General features: G+C 50.7%; 1 protein-coding gene across 1 annotated transcript in view; it reads right to left on the bottom strand.

The window, feature by feature from the left end:
- The window catches only part of KALRN (kalirin RhoGEF kinase), a 660,995-nt gene that overhangs the window by 137,685 nt on the left and 502,857 nt on the right, over positions 1-20,453 (bottom strand). Inside the window, 1 exon segment of the mRNA XM_038583060.1 lies at positions 3,778-4,024. Coding sequence (XP_038438988.1) covers positions 3,778-4,024 — 247 coding nt within the window.

Here is a 20,453-nt window from a genome sequence, read left to right as displayed (position 1 = left end):
CTAAGTCTTTTTTAATGTCTCCTAGGAAAGGCTGCCAACCCCCTAAGGCAGGGACTCTCAACACTCATGGAATATGGAATCACCAAGGAGCTGAAGAAATAGTGATACCCAGGACCTGGGTGGTTCTGAATTAACCGGTCTGCGGTGAGGTGTGAGGCATCAGAAGACCTTTAAAAAGTCTTCTCTGAGTGATTCTCAGGCGTATCCAGACTTGAAACCATTGCTACAAAGTCTTTGCCCCTTGGGAGGCATGGCCCTCCCCTGCTCACTGCTGAGAAAGTGAGAAGGGATCGATTAGGAAGAGGAATGACCAGGTCCCCCAGCGTCCAAGCCCAGTGAGGGTGGCAGTGTGGCTGCAAGGTAATAGGAAAGGCAGGCCCCCCGCTTGGTCACACAGCCCTGTCATCAGTCCTGCCGCAGATGTATCAGAAGGAAACAACCAACCGCTATCTCCTGAGAGGCACGGGAAGGAAAGACAAGAGAGGAGCCCGAGAGCTGCCCGGAAGCTCAATGGGCAGAGCGCGTGGTGGAGAGCCTGGGCAGGGAGGTGGGAGCCTTGGATCTCCTCCAGCTTTGCCATCCACTTTCCCTATGGCTTGTGAGAAGTCCCCTTGCTTTCCTGTGCCCAAAAGTGCTCCTAGAAGAAAGAAAACTAGGTAGTGCACTAGTCCTCGGTCCTGGCTATACGTTGGAGTCACCTAAGGAGCATTTAAAAGACGCTGACCCTCGGGTCCCATGCCAGAAATTCTGAATCCGGTTGTTTTAGGTGGGGACTGGGCGTTGTCGTTTGGTAAAGCTTCCAGGTGAGTCTATGCAGCTAGGGTTGAGAACCCTGGTCCGGTGGTCCTCCCAAGGACCCCCTTAGTGTGAACATTCCAAGGTTCTTCTGCTTCCATCTCTAGGGGCGACAGTCATGGCCTGAGCACTCGTGTGGCACTTAGCATGTCCTACGATACCGCCCCGCTTTTCATAGCCCACAGGAGCCTGATCTGATGCTCTCTGCAAAGGCTAAGAGGACCAGTTTCCTTCTCAGAACTGAAAAAGTAACAGATTCTGACCTCTAGTGATATGGGATGAGGCCAACGTGTCCTATTCCACAACCCCCAGAAGAATGTTTTATTCTCCATCCAGCTGTGCGGAGCTTGTGAGGGGAGCACCTGCTGGAGACAAATCAGCTGAGGGGAGAGGCTAGGTGGCCAGCGGGCAGCCCGCTGGAATGGGAGAAGGAGCCACTGACTTTCTGCTGAGAGCCCAAGGCTCCTGGCAGGCCCCGGAGAGGGAGGTGGCTTTCCAGGGCATGCGCCGAGTGTACGTACTTGCAGCTGAGGCTGCGTCTGGGCCATAAGGGCTTCTCCACGGAGTCCTGACTGCCAGGCTTTGGACGCCTGCATATTCTGAGCCCACACGGCGAGAGGGCAGTGTGAGCTCACGAGCCGCCCTCTCAACGCCAGGCTCACTGGCCTATGCTTGGAGAGAGAGACCAGCCTGCAAACAGAGCCCAGGAAATGGGTGGTAGGCCCTTGTAGGGTACTGCCGGCTGGTGGAGAGAGCTGGAAAGTTCCAAGCCTGCCTCCCTCCCTACTTTCTCTCTTCCATCCTTCCTCCCTGGTATCTTGTTTAACTCTCCACCAATCTGTCTCCCTGTAGAGCTCTCGCCCTGAAGGCCTCTGGGTCACACACCCCCTCTGATTGCTCTCTGCTTCTCCACTGTGGCTTTGCTGCTGTCACCCAGCTGGGTGGGGGCGAGGAGGGGACGCAGGAGAGGCTGGGCCTATGTCAGGAAGTCTCAGCTCGGGGACCCCTGGATGGCTCAGCGGTTTAGTGCCGCCTTCAGCTTTAGGGCCTGATCCTGGAATCCCAGGATGGAGTCCCATGTCGGGTTCCCTGCAGGGAGCCTGCTTCTCCCTTTGCCTGTGTCTCTGCCTCTCTCTCTCTGTATTTCTCATGAATAAATAAATAAAATATAAAATAAAATAAGATAAAATAAAATAAAATAAAATAAAATAAAATAAAATAAAATAAAATAAAAATAAAATGAAGTCTCAGCTCTTCCCTGGAAGTAGAGTCCTTCCTGATAGAACCACCTTCACCTGCAGACCTTCCCTGGCACATGAGGTTCTGTCCTTGGTCTTGTCTCCAGAGACGGGGGTCTCTAGACTGGATGTGGAAGTCTGTAGCTATTTTGCTGAATAACCGATGACAAATGATGTCACAACTACAACTTATCATGACAACTACCACGTATTGCGTGCGTGCCAGGCACTGCTTGAACTTTACATCATCCACCCTCGCAATTCTGGCCCCCTTGTGCCCCCGTTTTCCCTCGGTCGGACTTCAAAGAGAACCACATTCCTGGGGTCAGGGATCTTGTCTTCCCTAGTACCATGAGTTTCTCCAGTGGCTACTTCAAAGGACTGAGGCTCTGTATCCACAATTCAAACTCCACACGATTTCCTGACACCATCCCTCCTCAGTCTTCAGAGAAAAGGGGGGAGGAGCAGGTGATGGCCAAATTGGGGGAAGCAGACACAGGGGTGTGTATCTGTGTGTGTGTGGACGGAAGAGAACCAGGTTTTAGTTAAAATCCAACTCCTTGAAGGAGGCGGGCAGCCCTAATAAGGCAACCTGTACCGCCATCTGGTGGACGAGAGGAAGGCCGGCTTTAGAGGTAGACCAGATGGAATTTGAGAGTCGGGACCATTTCAGACATTTCATCAGCCCCCAGTACCCATCAGGAGGTCTGTAGAGGGTCTCCGTGGTGACCCTGGTGTCCCTGGTGTCCCTGCCTCCCAACACGTCCCTACCCTCTTCCCATTTCATAAATACCCAGCACGGGTCTGTGCAGACGGCACCTGTAGATCCTGTGACCAGTCAAGAAAATCAGCTCAGAACCAGGAGAACTTGGCCTCACCCTCTGGGCCTCCGTTTACTCAGTGTACAATGACTGGCTTCAGAGGTCCTGCCAGCCTTGTCTTTCGAGGTTAGTGGTTGTCATACTGAAGTGAGCACCAAAGTCCTTCGGAGAGCTTGTCAAACACAGACCGCTGGTCCCCGCCCCAGTGTTTCTGACCCCGGAGGTCTGGAGTGGTGCCTGAGAACATGCATTTCTAAAAGTTCCCGAGGGATGCTGATGCTGCCAATCCACAGGGGCCCCCCTTGCCCCGCCCCGCCTTGGAGAACAGAACCATGGTTCTGAATAGTTCGGCCTCCTTGGTGCGAGGGAAAAAGTGAATAAACGAGCAGAGAATTCATATAAAATAAATAACACAGAGCTTATACACATCAGAAGCCAGGGCTCAAATAACTTATCCATTCGAGCCCCATGAATAAGTGTCTGGAACCCTGGGAGGGCTGAGGGGAGGGCCAGGCCCGACTCAGCGGTGCCGTGTGCTGGTCCGGGGTTTGCCCGGAGCCCCTGCGTGATCACAGGCACTGGGGCGGAGGTCAGGGGGCCCAGCGTGGCTCTGGAGCGGGGGTGTGGGCGGCACAGAAGGGGGAAGGCTGGGCGCCAGCCCGGGGGACAGTTCCCCGGTGCAGCGGGAGAGCTGGACGAGGACTCGGGGCCACCCAATCCAGCTTGCACTTGAACAGGAAACGAACTCACAAAAGTGACCCGAGACCTTCCCATAGTCGCAGGTCGCTGTTTCTCTGAGTTCCCAACCTGCTCCCTTCACAAGCAGGTGTCAGAGGTCAAACTGGCTCATGAGACACGTTAGTTCCAGGACATTCTGGGGCCAGCGGCCTTGGGCCCGAGCCCGCCCCCTCGCATCCCCCTACCTTTGACCAAGGGGAAGAAGCAGTCCATCTCCACGCTGCTTCGGGAGTGGGAGATGCACAGGGCGCTGCTGGGCACCAGGCCCTCCTGCGGGGGGCTCCGCTCCGTGGTGCGCACCAGACACCAGCCGGGCCGCTCGCTGGGCCGCTCCAGCAGCTCCACCGTCTGTCCCACCTGGATGGTCAGCTCGCTGCTGTGGCCCGCGCTGAAGTCCTGGAGGACCACGGTCAACTCACATCCACCAGAGAGCTTGGGGGGGGGGGTGGAGCAAAATGTGAGGGGTGGAGGGAGGGGGCGGTGGGCGGGAGGGGAGAGAGGAAGGATGCAGGCGGAGGAGGAGGAGAAGGAGGAGGAGGAGGAGGAGAGGAAGGAAAGAGGAGCGATGGGAGCCGGAGCAGAAAGGAGGCAGGAGATGGCACAGGGAGTTGGGAGCAGGAAAGAAAACAAGAGAATAAAGTAATTGGCACATGCCCAGGTGCCACCGCAGGCTGGAGCCCGCCAGGCCCAGCTTGACCCCAATGCCCCCTGCCCGCCTGGAGTTATTCTCCTCCGGGGCCAAGCTTCCCGCTGACGGTGCGCTGCACCCCCTTCCCCAGTTGTCTCCTTGCTTCTTCCCAGGGTGCTCTCCGTGCCACCCCCCCCACCCCAGGGCCCACCCTCCGACTTACTGGGCACCACTTCTGACTCACTCCCTCTTCCCGCTGCTACCTGGAGTCTGGAGATCATGCAAGAGCTGACCTCCTGCGTCCCAAGCTTTGTAGCCTTGACCCTCCCCCCACCCCTAGTTGGAGCCCTGGCAGGGAAACAGAGGCTCCGGTGACACAAAAAAGACACAAAAAAGAGCCAGCAAGTCGAAGGAGAAGGAGAATCGGAGGATCTGGTTTACCTTCAGCCCAGCCACTGGGGCCCAGGGAACAGGATGGGAAGGAGGAAGGCGGGTCACGGCCTTAGGAACCCTACCTCAGGGCCCCATCCCGCCCTCCCCTGGGCCTGGCTCTTCCCCACGGCACTGGCTCTGGGGCAGAACCAATAAAAGTGGGGAGAGAGGCCCCGGGGGTAAGAACAGCCTCCCTTTGACCTGAACACCCAGACTTTCACTTTCCACCACGAGAAACCACTGGCTCTTAGTTTCTCTCGCAGGGCGAAGCACAAAGCCTCTCTCTTGAAAGAGCAGCTGCACTTAGGGGCAGAACAAGGGAAGAGAAGGGGAGAGATGGGGCCCCGGGGGCCCAGCTGGGCAGCCTGTTCTCCCCAAGGTTCTGCGACAGTGGCTCAGTGGGAAAGTCCTCCCTGCCGCCTCAGGGAGGTGGCCTGTCTGTGCGTCCCCGAGGGCACCCCCCTCCCCCCGCCCCGCCCCAGGCCTGCACGGCCTGCACCAGCGGCCCTGCTGACGCACCAGCCCCTACAGCCGAGCCAGGGAGCACGCATCCCGCGTCCCGGGAGGCTTCTGTGAGCATCCCGGCGGGGAGAGAAGCAACAGGCCCACCAGGACCAGCAGCTCAGGGTTCAGGACCGTGAGAACTTCCTACTAAAGGAACTTGAATGTCACAGTGGGCTCCAGAAGGTCACGTGCCGCATCAGACCGACAGTCCTACCTTGTGTCGCCCCCCAGCCCTGAGCCCTGAGCGGGGAGGCCGCTGGAGGCCCACGTCTGCATCTGCGGATGGGCACCGTCCTGCCATTGAGATCGCATCAGGAAGCGACACTGGCCGGACGGAAGGCGGGAGAGGGAAGGAGACAGAAGAAGCAAACACGCTTCTTGGCTCATTTTTCCATTTCCCTTCCCTGGTGCCACTAAATGCACGGACTCCACCTGCGTCCCCCTCCCGGGCTCCCTTCCCTAAAGCACCGTCCTGAGAAGGGTGGTGTGGGGGGCTGAGACGCAGAGCGCTCTCACGCGAACCCTCCACTCGATCCTCACAACCACCAGGTGGTGGTACCATCTCTGCCTCACCCATCAAGACCTTTAAATTCGGAAATGCCAAGATCATTGGTTGGAACAAAGAGCAGGCATAAAAATTACCTATGGAGTTTATTTGCACAGGCTGGTTTATTTGCCTTTGCTGGTTTCTTGCTCGCCCGCCCCGCCCCCCCCCCCCCCCCCCCCCCCCCCCCCCCCCCCCCCCCCCCCGCCAACACAGGTCATGATTCAGGAGGCCTACGGACACATAGTTTTAGCAAGACTCCCCCAACTCATGATTCTGCACGAGGGGTCCCTGAGATACAGCCTGAGAAACACTGGCTACATGATTTCCCATGGTCACCCAGCTGCCCTGAGCCCAGCCCTTGACCACAAATCCCATGTCTTTATACCACATACCAGAGCAAATTATGCACAAGTTCTAGGTATGTTTGTGGTTGGAGGGGGTTGGAGGCAGGTGGAGAGAAGACCACTGGCCTGAGTTACTGGTCCTCTCAGGGCTGTCTTGGCCTACCTCAAGTTGCTTACACGTTTCGGCCAGTCTCTGCTACACAGGAGCACCCACACCACCGGAACACAAGGTCCGCTGAGTTAATGTCACTGATGTTCTTTTTCATTTTTTTCCTCAGTGGCTGGTGGCATCCCTAAATTGATTATACTTTCCACTACTGGAACTTTGTAGAATTTGCAAATTCCATTTGTAGAATGTTAGACTAGATGACCACAAAATTTCCTGCCAACCCTGAGAATTTATTTCTATCACCAGGCTCCTAGGCTTCAGGGGAGTCATTCGTGCGTGCCAACCTCAGGATTCTTTCCCAACGTCAAGTGTGCGCAAGGCCCGAGAGGCAACCTGCAGCCCTTCCAGGGATAGCAACGGCCCTTTTGCAGACTGTTGCAGCAAAGCAGAGGGAGCCTGAGGCTCTGGTTGCAAACAGCCCAGCATGTCACCAGATACAAGACCCACTGCCTCCTTGGACAAGTGACAGCCAGACCCACCCACAGGCAGCTGGGGGCTGCAGTAGGGAGTGTATGAGGACGAAGAGCCAAGCTACATGCTTCTATAATTCAAAGATCAAGAGAAACCTGGGAAACCCCAGTAGATGGTGGTTTTTGCTTCCCGTGAGCTGCCCAGGCCAGACAGAGGAGAAAGTGGAGGAGAGATGATCAACAGGTACTTTCTCTGGCGCTCACAGACCCAGACAGGAACCATTATGGTTCAAATATAGGATGAACGTCCTGTTTTGCTTCACCTCCGTGGTGTGGCCAGGACTGGAGTCAGTACTGGAATGTTCCCTTGCCACAGAGAGGAGGGGTCAAGGGCAGAGAGGCCAAAAGACCTTTGAGGAATCTTGGAACCCTTAAAACATTTGTACTTGAAATCTTCAAAATAATTCATTTTTGGGACGCCTGGGTGGCTCAGAAGTTGAGCGTCTGCCTTCGGCTCAGGGTGTGACCCTGGGGTCCTGGGATCGAGTCCCACGTTGGGCTCCCTGCATGGAGCCTGCTTCTCCCGCTGCCTGTGTCTCTGCCTCTCTCTCTGTGTCTCTCAATAAATAAATAATACTTAAAAAAAATAATTCATTCATGCCTCACGCGTTAAGCCTTCTCTTGGACTGTGATGAGTCACGCCACCTACTGACATTAATTATATAGAGTGTGCCCCTCATTAACTAATAAAAACCAAATCCCATCACAAATACTAAATGAGGAGTCTCTTGGAAAAGTACATGTGCAGCTTTCTTTCTGTCCAGTTCTGTTGTGTCTGCTCCGCTGTCTCCCAGGGTCCCAGGCTCATTACTTTCTCTTCTCCCACCCAGAAAGGACCAGTGACCATGTCCCCACTCTCACCGCTGTCCCTCACCTCACTCTCTCTACTGTCCCCTTGCCAGTGCAGGGGCACATTCACAAAGTCCCCACTTCTCCCCCTGAGCTAAATCTCTGTCCCAGAAATTTAAACAGGTCTTCAGAGAATGGGGTGCCAACAACAGCTGTTTTCACCTCGATCTTTTCCCCGCAGCCTTTAAGAACTGTTTCCATGTCCTCTGCAAATCTTTCAAACAGTTGTCTCTGTGAACCCTGTTCCTGTTGGCTGGGCACCCTCTGGCTGAAACCACGGGGGTACGGAGGGAGGGCGCTGACCTCTCACCACCGCAGAGGTCCCAGGTGATTGGACGGGTGTCAGGAAGGGCCCTCACACCCTGCTCAAAGCTCCAAGGCTGCCTCAGATTTGTACTGTTGATTTTCAAACTATTGGCAATGGATGCTCAACCTGCAATCTACTAGTTCGATCCCATTCTAGATTCAAAGACCAAACTCACTCCCAGGAGGGAAATGCTGGGAGCCTTGAGCAGGTGCGCAGGCTCTCAGGGTGAAGTCAGGTGTTTCGGAGTCTTCTCTGGCCGTGCACCTCAGTTTCTATGATCGTCTCTCACCTAATTGCCTTCACTGTGACCCCCACCCCCACAGTCTCTGACCCGGCCCCTTCCTGGGCCCTTCTCAGGCATTTTCTTTGCCTGGCTCCCCAGGGCCTTGGGGGCAAAGGGGCTGCTAAACCTTTCTGATGCTAATCGCTTAGATTTCTGCCCAGCCCACCCAGCTCCACCTTGCTGCTGAGTCATCACCTGGTTCTCCTCCCCTGACTTTGCCAGCCTCTTCCTTTCTGGGTCCCCGACTACTTCCTACTTCTGGTGGAACCTGTTCCCCTGATGCCCAGTCCCTGGGTGGACTTTGTCCTCCCTGCTCTGAGGTGCTCTGGGTCGGCCTCTTTCCAGCAGCTACCATTACACACACAGAGGAGACTTCATAACCACCCTTGTTCTACTCATATTCACCAGAAATGATTGCTTTTATTTAGGTCCATTCTTGCTTGATTACTACGTGGAGGCTGATTGAACCTCCTTCGTGTATAAACAGCGTGAGCGAGATTAACCCTAAGAACTTCCTCATGTTATGGAAAAAGATCTGATTATTCCCTGCGGGAGTTTCCAGCAATATTCCCAGGGGTAGAACACAACGTGCCCAGCATTCTACTGTTGTTGTTCTAGGCCCTCGGCTTCTGCCTGCCTGTGTCTCCACCAGATTCTCCTGAAGGCTACGGGCTCTGGAGCCCCTCACCGGCTGTGTGACCAGGAGCAAGTCACTTGACCTCTTGGTCTCAGTTTCCACATCTGTGGAATGGGGATAGAACGGTATCTTCTTCATAGGTTGGTACGAAGATTAAAGGAGATGATTCTTTTTTAACTAGGCTCCGTGCCCAACACGGGGCTTGAATTCATAAGCCTGAGATTGAGAGTCACATGCTCTACTGACTGAACCAGCCAGGCACCCCAATGAGATAATATTTTTGAAAAGATTTTTATTTATTTATTTAGAGAGAAAAAGCACATGGGTGTGTGTGTGGGGGGGGGGGGGTCAACAGAGGGAGAGAAACAATCCCAAGCAAACTCCATGCTGAGCCCAATGTGGGGCTCGATCTCACCGCTCTGAGATCATGACCTGAGTTGAAATCAAGAGTCAGACGTTCAACTGAGAACCACTCACACGTCCCGAGATAATATTTTTAAAGCACTTAGGACAGTGTCATCAACAGACTTAGTTCTCCAAATGCTTGTTTACAAATCAATTCTCGCAGTAAGTTAGGAGTAGAGAAGAAATGGAAAAAATGGGGATAGACTGTACCAGCTGTAAATAGGCATGTAAATTATCTCAGAAGTAAATCAGATCTTTTACCTTTTCTATAATTTTAATGCAGTCTTGCCCTAACCTGGGGTAACTAGAAGAACTGGCCTGAAAGCTTCTAGGGAAGGTGACTCAGATGCCTTTAAGGTTCTCCCAACTTGGGGCAGCTGGGTGGCTCAGTGGTCTGCCTCTGGCTCAGGTTGTGATCCTGGGGTCCTGAGATCGAGTCCCGCATCAGCCTCCCTGCAGCGAGCCTGCTTCTCCCTCTGCCTGTGTCTCTGCCTCTCTCTCTGTGTCTCTCATGAATAAATAAATTAAATTAAAAAAAAAAGGGGTCCCTCAACTCAGCGCAAGTTTTTTCTGCAAAAAAACAAGGGGATGGTGGGATCCTGGATCCCTTTATGGAAAATGAGGATTCATTCTGCATTGCTTCTCATGCACTGTCCGTCTGAAGAACACTCCCACCCAGGAGTCTGACAATGGCCCACAACACCTGCTGCCCGAGCCGACCTGAGCCAAAGGCAGATGCTCAATCAACTGAGCCACCCAGGTGTCCCAGGATAGCCGCTTTAAAATCCACCTCTATAAACCTGTCCTCATACTCCTGTGAAATTTAGATGAGCTCTTTAGAAAGGAGACCTCTTTACACAGGTTTAGTGCTCTGTTTCTACCCTGATTGAGATTGAAACAGGTGTAAAACAATGTCTGGGCAGCGAGGGACACAGCTGTGGAGCCCTGGGATGCCTTCAGCCAGAAGGTAGCCTGTGTTGCTGCCAAGTCCAATGACGAGTCTAACGCTAATGATTGGCTTCAGTTTTGTTCGCTGGAGCTGGGGCCCCTCTGACTGCAACTGACCGAGCTATTTAGTTTAGTTGGTTCCTCCAGGGTGAGATGGAAGGCGGAGCCACAGAGAGGCACAGGGTGGTCTGCAGTGAGTAGAGATCTCAAGAATTGTGTAGAAATGAATAGCGGGAAGAATGCAGGAGCGGGGAATCAGGAGGCCTGGTGCTGGGGCAGGTTTTACTTGTGTGTGACATTGGGAAAATCCCTTCCCCTCTCTGTACCTGAACTTCCTCATTCTTCAGATAAGGAAATTGGATTTCAGGGGCCCTTCGGGTGTTAATATTCTATGGGTGAAGTAGTTCACTCATTAACACCCAAATCTGTTTAATTTTTTTGGGAATACTTATTAACTTATCTTTAACAAGTTGTTTATTTATTTGTTGCCATATCACACAGCCAAATATAAGGTCCAGGAGAGCAGAAGCCTTCTCCGTCTTCCTCATTGTCACATCTCCTGTGTCTAGAGTGACACGTTGCACTGAGCAGGCGATCAACAAATACTCATTGAATGCCCGAGTGAACGAAGCCCTTAAGCTATTGCCTGGTATGTAGCTGCGATGAGTGGCTGCAATACCTGATGTTTCTCACGTGGCTGCCCACCTCTTCTTGTCAGTGAGTTCCAGATCCCACAGTTGATTTATTTGGGACCCCTTTTTGAAAAAAAAAATCTTTTTAAAAAAGATTTTATTTATTTATTCATGAGTGACACACAGGGAGAGGCAGAGACACAGGCAGAGGGAGATGCAGGCTCCATGCAGGGAGCCCAACGTGGGACTTGATCCCAGGATCACGCCCTGGGCCCAAGGCAGATGCTCAACAGCTGAGCCACCACCCAGGGGCCACCCTTTTTGAAAAATTATCTTATCCTTCAATCATTTGCCTATCTATATCTTCATTAATTCCTAAATCTGATAAAAATGACACAAGGGGGTTAAGATATAAAGCACCAAGAACAAAGAGAATGAGAGGTGAGAGTAGACACGAGAAGTCAATATATTTTTGAATAACAGGAAGTCCCTGCAAGAGTGGATTCTGGCCCAGTAGAATGGAGAGGCGATACAAGCTCCTGCCATTAGCCCGGCACGACCCTGGGAAAGGCTTGAGAAATGGAAGGACCAGGCTGCACTGAGGGTCAGAGTCCAGGTGGCACTAGAAAGGGAAGAGGGGTTGTGAAGGGAGGAGACCCCTGGGTCCCTCCTCTATGTGATATACACCTGCTTGAAAAATTGAAATCCACTGAAGGCCCACATACAGAATAGGGAGATGGCCACCATCCTTGATCTTGCTGTTTCCCAGGACACTGGCAGGCAAATAGGAACGTTTTGTGCAGATCCGAGGGTCTTTCATTGGAGAAACCAAAAAGATGTGGCGATACTCAAGTTCTGACATTTGGAGATCCCTCCCTCCACTGCAGAGCGACATTTCCCAGTAAATACTCTCCTTCGATCACACGGAATATCCGCTCAGCTTTTTTGGTGCCTCATTCATAAATATGAATACGATTCAGCCAAAGATCACCAGACTTTGCAGAAAAGCCCCTCCGATGGAGACCAAGTTAAATCAACAAAAAGGGTCAGGCACTCAGAGGAAACAAAATGCAGGCAGGACAACAAACCTCCACGGACACTGTAATATCCTCAGAGAGGTAAGGAACGTGTTAGATCCATGAAAAAGGAACGAGCTGCTGCACAAAGGGGGGAACATTACAGAATGAGAAAGAGCTCTGCGAAGTTAGCAATACGGTTGAAATGAAACACGTCACACGTGAGTTGGAAGATAAAGTCAAAGAAATTTTCCAGAGAGTAGAACAAGAACAGAGAGAGGAAAATAAAAGAGAAGATGTAAGAAAACGAAAGAATCGACCTAACAAGTACGAGACCGACAGAATGAAAAGGAATAAATCGTGCAGAGCAATTCCCAGGACCCGAAGGGCTCACACTGCCACACCGATCACTGCTCCAAGAGCCCGCTGTGATTAATTTTGCAAAGACCTACTCTAAAGCACAGTGTCAGGACGCAGCGGCAGTGAAGAGGGCATTCCAAAAGCTTTCAGGGAGAGAGGAGGAAAAAAGTCAGGTGACACCCAACAAATCAAGAATCATAAGGACAGCAGTTTTCAACAACCACCTTAGGGTGTTAAAGAAAATGGAGCCATTCCTTCAACATTCTGAGTGGCAATTATTACCAACTTAGAAGTCTGTGTCCAGGGGATCCCTGGGTGGCTCAGCAGTTTAGCGCCTGCCTTCGGCCCAGGGCGCGATCCTGGAGTCCCGGGATCAAGTCCCACGTCGGGCTCCCTGCATGGAGCCTGCTTCTCCCTCCTCCTGTGTCTCTGCCTCTCTCTCTCTCTATGTCTATCATAAATAAATAAATAAATAAATCTTTAAAAAAAAAGAAGTCTGTGTCCAAACAGTCAGGATGAGGGCACATGAAAGGCCTTTGTAGACTTTCAAGGTCGCAGAAATTTGCCTCAATAAGCATTCAGTGAGTGGCAACTGTTATGATTAGCATGTCGGCCTCTTGATTTTTCTCTTTCCTTCTGTTTATTTTGGTTTTTGGTTTCTCTTAATGTGATGTGCCTTTGATAGATATGAATTAAAATTAATCCCTTCATCCCCTCTTTTAAAAGATTATTTATTTATTTATTCATGAGAGACATAGAGGCAGAGACACAGGCAGAGGGAGAAGCAGGCTCCATGCAGGGAGCCCGACATGGGACTCGATCCTGGGTCTCCAGGATCAGGCCCTGGGCTGAAGGCAGGGCTAAACCGCTGAGCCACCCGGGCTGCCCTATCCCCCATTAAAAAAAAAAAAAAAAAATGAGTTAATAGGTAGATTTGAGGAGTGCCTGAACCACAAAATGGTTTTTCACTTAGCAAAGCATTCACCCAGGCCTTAGGTGATAATGTTTTAGCCAAAGCTACGAAATGTGTCGTGAGATGATGGCACTGGTGGGTGGATTCAGGGTCTACCCGAGGTGCAAGGGACTTTGAGGTTCATCGAATCCAATCCCCTTATTTGACAGAAGAGAAAAATTAATCCCCCAAAGAGGAAGGACTTACGTAAGGAAGAGAATATCTGGAAGATGGTAGATGCTCAATAAACATTACTTGAATGAATGAGTGTGTTAGTAGGTAAGTAAATGAGTTAAGACCGAGATTATTCCATGCTCTTACCTCCTACGTAGGAAAACTGAGGACCCCAAGATCGTTAGTAGCAGAGTCAAGACCAGACTCGGGTTTTCAAATTCTGGGTTCAGAGCACTTCTCAGTAAACTTTGCTAAGTGAATGATCGCCGTCCCTTGAGGAGAATGTCCTAAGGCTCGAGTCCACACTTGCACTAATGTATTGATATATCGACTGGTGTCAGCGTGGGAAGAGGATCCTCAAATCCAAAGCTGGACAAAACTGCAGAGGACGCGAAGCCAGGAGAGGCAGCTAAGATTACAGATCATAGAAGCCCAGGACCTTAGTGAGCTTCTACTCTAAATTCCTACTCAAGGCAGGACCCTTTTAGCATCTAGCTCTCTATGTTATGGCCCTGTTCCCTCCTGGTGGAAAGCTACAGTATTCCAAACATTTTCTTTGTTTTTTTTTGTCATTTCTATCCATGGTTCTTAGTTGCCCTCTAGGGTAATACATGAGAATTCTTCCTTTCTTCCACGGAGCTCCACCTATGTGAAGACTAGACTGATAATTCTTAAGTTCTTCTCTTTTCCAAACATTCCTTCAAATGGCTCTCAAATGTGTAGTTTCCAATATTTTCATCATGTTCTTTTTTTTTTTTTTAAGATTTTATTTATTTATTAATGAGAGACACACAGAGAGAGAGGCAGAGACACAGGCAGAGGGAGAAGCAGGCTCCCTGCATGGAGCCCGATGCAGGACTCAATCCCAGGACCCCAGGATCACGACCTGAGCCAAAGGCAGATGCTCAACCTCTGAACCACCCAGATGTCCCTCATCATATTCTTTTAAATGAACTACAGTATGTCACTGTCTCTCTTGTTGGGGACACCTAGAACTGAACCCAATCCTGTAGACAGACTAAGCCAGCACTCACTTCTAGGCCTAGGCACTCTACTTCCATCAATGTGGTCCGAGAGTCTTCTGTCGCTTGGCTTCTCCGGAGCATGCAGCCTCCTAAAGAGCCCAATCCGAGGGTCTTCTCGAGCTAGCTTCTTTCCTTTCTGTACTTGAGGCTTCAGCTCAGAGAATTATCTATCTTTGTTAACTTCAAACTTTGGGCTAACGTGTATCCTGGACCCTCTCATCTGTCAGATTAGCGATTCCTTCCAGTTTTGTGGCATCTGCAAACTTGAAATGCTCCAGTGTATTCATCCAAGTGAGAGGCAGCCATGGAGAACGAGGTAGGGACGAGGACGGGGCTCATACCCACTACGCCTAGGCTCCTAGCAGACAGGCACCCTCCACCCAGAGGGGGAGCTAGATTTGCTCCGAGTGGACGTTACAAGGATCTCAGATCTGGCTTAATTTAATGTTTATTCGTTTGTTCATCCAACAAGAATTTATCGAATGCTGGAGGGTCAGAGCTCTCCAGGGAGGGAGGGAGGAAATGCAAACTGATTGCACATTCTCTCTGCCCCTTATCTCTGTGCTCCCCGGGCAGGCTTCAGGGACCATCTAGGCTGGGCACGAGCTGTCAGCAGCCGTGGCTGGGAGGATGCACCGCCTGCCAATGAATGCAGGCCTCTGCAACCTTCACCCCTAGTCTGGAGATAAGGGTCCTGACCAGGGGGGCGGGGTGTCTCTTGGCTCCCTTGTGTTTCCCTGAGCTGCCTTTACTTTCTGATTCTAAGAACCTGGGCAGGAGGGCACTTTCCTGCAATACACGCCGGAGCTGGGGAAGGAGGAAAGAGCCCACAGGAAAACCCAAGGTTACCTGCAGCAGAGGCCTGAGAGCGGCGGCTGGGAGAGACCCGGGGATTACAAAGAGCTGCCCTCTTGGTAGAGAGAAGATGAGAAGTTGTGGGCTGCCCTCAGGCATTCTGGCAAATGGTGCTCTGTGCTATCAGGCCACACTGACGGCACAGTTGAGCTCCAGGGGCAATCTGGCCAAAGACCGGACAGGATTCCAGAGAAGTGCACAAGGTCACCTGACCTCAGGTATTCAGATGTGGATCACCGCTTTCCATTTGCAGGACACTGGGTCTGGAGTCAAACCCGCTAGGTTTGAGTCTGTGTCCACTGTCACGGTTTCTATAACCTTAAGTGAGTTAATTGGCCTCTCTTTGGCTAATCTTCCTTATCTATAAAATAGGGAACACATGAGTCATTGCAAAGATTCCACGAGTTCACAGGCGTAAACCCTGACATGCTCAATAAATGTTATCTATTGTTTAACCAGTAATCACAACTTGGAACGTACCCAGGGCGTGTTTCCTGCACTAACGTTGTGTGCCCGGAGTAGAGAAATCCATTTCTAAGCCATCCTTAGTGACACATATTGAGAGAGACTGAGAGACTGGAAAAAATAAATAAAAGCAGGCCCAGGGGTAAAATAAATAAAACAGAAATAAAATAAAAAATAAATAAAAGCAAGCCCAGGGGTAAAATAAATAAAATATAAATAAAATAAAAAATAAACAAATAAAAGCAAGCCCAGGGGTAAAAGGTGTGGGGTACGATTTAGGTTACAATTTCCCTTTGTAGAGCCATGAATATGAACTTCGCTTCTTTTCCTGCAGGAGGGCTCCCAGACAAACAACAGGCCACGGCAGGCTGGGAAGGGTTTCTTGGAACTTTCAGCCAGACCAGGTGAATAGCATGTTTACATCGAGGGGACAGGGTAGAGGTTGAGAGGTCCGCTGGCACAGAGAGACTTGGCAAAGTAACCCCCGGACAGAGGCCCTTCTCCCGCCGGCTGCCCAGAGAGCACCTGTCAGCCTGGCCGGTATTCGGCGATCTAAGCACAGGGGGCAAGTCTGCCAGGACCAGACTGAGAAGAGGGCGTAGGGGAAGTTCAGGGGTGAGCTGCTGAGGGCCCAGGAGGGGAACCCGTCTCAGCAAAGAGGCCAGCCCGCTGCTGGCGGCACGTCCCGAAGAAGCACCTTCTACATGCTTCGCTCAGCGCCAAGGCCCAGAGTCACCAGCTGGTTAATTCCTCTTTTCAAGCAGAATAAGACGACGATGCGCACCTGTGGGGCCCTTCCCGAGACTCACAGGCATCAATCTGACCCTCACAGGTCAGATTCTGACCCCGATCCTTTAAGCTAGCAGTCGGATCTGATGCTACAGACGAGGAAACCGAGGCTCAGAGAGGTGAACTGTCTTGCTCAGGATCACACAGCAGAAAACCACAGAAGTAGGACCCCAGGTCTTATGAGTCCAGTTACGCCACCCACGTACTTATTTGCTTTCTCACCAGCCAGCCCCTGAGCTGTGCACCAGGGCACAGAGGGTCGAGGCAGACCGTTGTGACGGCCTCACCGCCACCAAGCTTACTGTCCACTGGGGAACCTCATACGAACACCCCACACGCGACAACAGGGGAGTGTGGGGTGCTGGCCCAAGGATGAGGCAGGGGGTCCCTCATGAAGTGATTTGCTCTTCCCATTGCTAACTCACGGGACTGCCCCACCGGGCGCTGCCACGGCTGTCTCCCCTCAGGGCTGCTGTGCTATTAGCTTCGTCACCTGCCCTTGGCTGTGACCGTTGACAAGAGCTTACCTACCAGCCAGTGAGATCCCAGAGCACCTGCCCTGCCTTATGCCAGCCTCTCAGCTTCCTTACTACCCGGCCACCCCCCGCTGTAGTGGGAACTGGAGGGGATGCCAGCTGTCCAGCTGAACGATCCAGAACATGTGCCCAGCAAGGAAAGCAGCAGCAGCTAATGAAGGGGTTCCCAGAGTCTTCACAGTGTCGTCCTTATAAATTGTCCAGTTTTTGCCCTCAGTGAATAACAGACTTTCCCTTATCCCTGATCCCATCAGTGTGAAGAAGGGGCTTTATCTGTGGCCCACAGTTGTTTCTTGTCCACACTTACCCATTTATTGAGTCCTAATGGGATTTTCTGCTTTCTGCTGCTCGTTTTGCTCTGGGACTGACTGCCACCCTCCGTCTCATGTCTGGTTCATGACACTGGATCTTTCTTATCACCACTTCCCCACGTGGTTACCAACTATCAGAGTGTGCCCTTTGGACACTGCTTACTACCTGTTCCCTTGACCCTGTGCATGATCTATGACTCAGTTCCGTCCCGAAGACCTCTTCACTTTCCCTTTCACATCAGCTCTCCAGGAACAAAGGGGCCAAAAGCACAAGTCCAGTGGTGCAACGTGGCCACTAGAGGGAAGCAAAAGCTAGGAGTTGCTAAAGGAACTGGCCACACTTGGGTTGCTAGAACCCAGGCTGGACCTTACCCTGGATGGAGTACCCCATCGGCCCACCTGCACGGGAAACACACGGACAATTGCTTAGTGCCTGATGCAGGGTACGTGTTCAACAGGTGCTTCCTGGATGAAATTCCTAGTTTTAGAAATGAGAAAGTAAGTGATGTGATCCCAAAACTAATTGGTGTGAGGGTCCCTTCCCCGTCCTCAGGACAGCGTGCCATTCCATCACCTAGTAGGTCGGCCCTCCTCCTCCTCCTCTTCCTTCTTCCCTGCTCCTCCTCTGTGGTTCGACTCAGGTAAATTCCCTACCTATCCAAGTTCATTTCTGAAACATTTCTGGATAAACAGTAGTTAGAGAGACTGTTTTCTCCGTCCCTTACATCTAATTGGTCACTGAGTCCTGCCAGGTTATTAAAAAATCTTTCTCTGGTTTTCCGGGCAGCTCCCTTGCCATTGCAGGCCCTCATCAGCCACCTCACTACCTCCTTATGGTCTCTTCTCTCCCATGCTCCACCCACCTGTACTCTATGATTTGAGAATTTACATGGATTTTGCCCTGTCTGCTTCTTAAAATCTATCAGCCTCCTCCAGGCATTCACAGCTCTTCATGAACCTCCCCAGCCACCTGTTCAACTACCTACCAATAGATTTGCTCTGTTTGATGTTTTGAAGGTGCCCTGAATACGTCCTGGTCATTTCTGCCTCTGGACTTCTCTTGATGGGCGACGTTCCAATGGAAAGATTCCCTTTTCCTCTTCAGACCCTACCTTCCCCACCGTCAAAGATCAATACACAGCTCTGGATTCCCCAATATCTCACATGTTCTTGGCAGTGGTCTCCAAAAAAGGGCTTTCCTCTTCCTGGGACTAATCTCCTCTGTCCTATGCATTTAGATACTCAAGCAATCAGAAAGATCTTCACTTTGGGTGGCTTGTGTGTATATTACAAAATGTTTTATTTCCTGGCTACTTGGCTTAGTGACTGAATAACCAAGTTTTTTTTTTTTTTTAAGATTCTTTTTTTAAAAAATCTATTTGAGAGAGTGAGAAAGAGATCACGAGCATGGGGAAAGGGGAGAGGGAGAAGGAGACTCCCCCCATTGGGCAGGGGGCCCGATGCAGGACTCAACCCCTGGACCCTGGGATCCTGACCTGAGCCAAAGGCAGATGCTTAACCCACCGAGCCACCCACGTGCTCCTGAATAATTGCCTTCTTTGTTTCATCAACTTTCTCCTATTCTAGGGCATTGTATCAACCATGGGACATCCCAGAGCTCCGTGTTTGGTACCAGACAAAATTATTGTGTGTGGGACTTTGTAGCATTTTTCTTCATAATTTTTAGTTTCTTGAATTTTTTTCCTACCAAAAATACATCACTATTTCTAACTCAGAACCTGGGTCTCAGTTAGTGATTGTGGCAATGGTGCAGGGAGCAACTGAGGGAACTGGTAAGGGTAAGAGTCCACTGCATGGCAGCAGGTGGTTTATAGTCTGGATTTTGAACTCACCATCCCTGAATCCAAGTTCCACCACTGACTAGCTATGCTACCTTGGAAATATTAAAAATACAGGTCTGTTTATGCTTTAGTTCCTCACCAAAAATATCGAGGTGCTGGTGATAACACAGTTGCTGTTTTGATTAATGATTGCATCATATGTGAAGCATGTGCTGTCCAGTTAATGGCTATTACTGTTTTTGTTACTGTTTTCATTTTTTTGAGCGAGAGAGAGAGAGAGAGAGAGAGAGAGAGGCACAAGTGGGTGTGGGGGAGGATCGGAAGGAGAGGGAGAGAATCTTAAGCAGACTCCACGCTGAGCACAATGCCTGACTGGGGCTTGACCTCATGACCCTGAGATCATGATCTGACCTGAAATCAAGAGTCAGATGCTTAACCCGTGGAACCACCCAGGCGCCCCAGCTTTCATTATTATTTGGTGTAATTGCCTGAGTCACTAAGTGTACATGACATAGACTCTTTTCTTTAGAGAAATTACTCATTTTACTTAAAAATTTTTTTATAATACACATACAGAGAGGTGCATCCATCAGATCAACGAATTTTCTCAAACTGAACACATCTGTGTAACGACCACCTGGATCATGGAAGAGAACATGAACCTCACTTACACTCCCTTCCAGGCACTATCCCTCTGCAACCCATTACACATAGCATTTCATAAAAAAAGAGTTATTTATTTGTTTTAGAGAGAGAGCACGTGCTGGAGGGAGGAGGAGCAGAGAGAGAGAGAGAGAGAATCTCAAGCAGACTCTGCACTAACTGTAGAGCCTGACACAGGGCTCGATCTCATGACCCTGAGATAAAGACCTGAGCCAAAATCGAAAGTCAGCCACTTAACTGAGCCGCCCAGGTACCCTCTATTTTTTTTTTTAATATAGTGAAAACATTTAGCATGAGATTTGTCCTCTCAACAAACGTTTAAGTGCACAATACAGCGCTGTTGACTGTAAGTGTGATGCTATACAGCAGATCTCTAGAACTCGGGATACTCCTCTCTGTACCTTCTTGTCCCACTGTCCTGCTGAGTGGCTCAGTGGCTCTGAGCAGTGGGGTTTCAGCAGAATTAGGCAATTTTGGCTTTCTCTGATGGTTGCAGGAACTGGGTCTAAATATTATGGAAGAGTATTAATCTGTAGGTCCAACTGGAACGTCTGGGCTAGAATACGATTTACCAGCTATGCAGAATGCAAAGTCAAGCTCACAGACCCTCCATGGACTACGCAGAGCTGAGAATTTTATTCTCCTTTAAATGTACATCAACCATGCCAAATGTGGGTCATGAGCAGCCACCCATACAGTTTCAGCAAAAGAGAGGAAACACCTATTTAGGTACCTTTAAAAGGTTACAATGTTCTCTT

This window comes from Canis lupus, chromosome 33 (genome assembly GCF_011100685.1).
Source record: "Canis lupus familiaris isolate Mischka breed German Shepherd chromosome 33, alternate assembly UU_Cfam_GSD_1.0, whole genome shotgun sequence".
NCBI classification, from domain to species: domain Eukaryota; kingdom Metazoa; phylum Chordata; class Mammalia; order Carnivora; family Canidae; genus Canis; species Canis lupus.
Note: the sequence above shows the minus strand (reverse complement) of the source record. Positions and strands in the feature narration are given on the sequence as shown.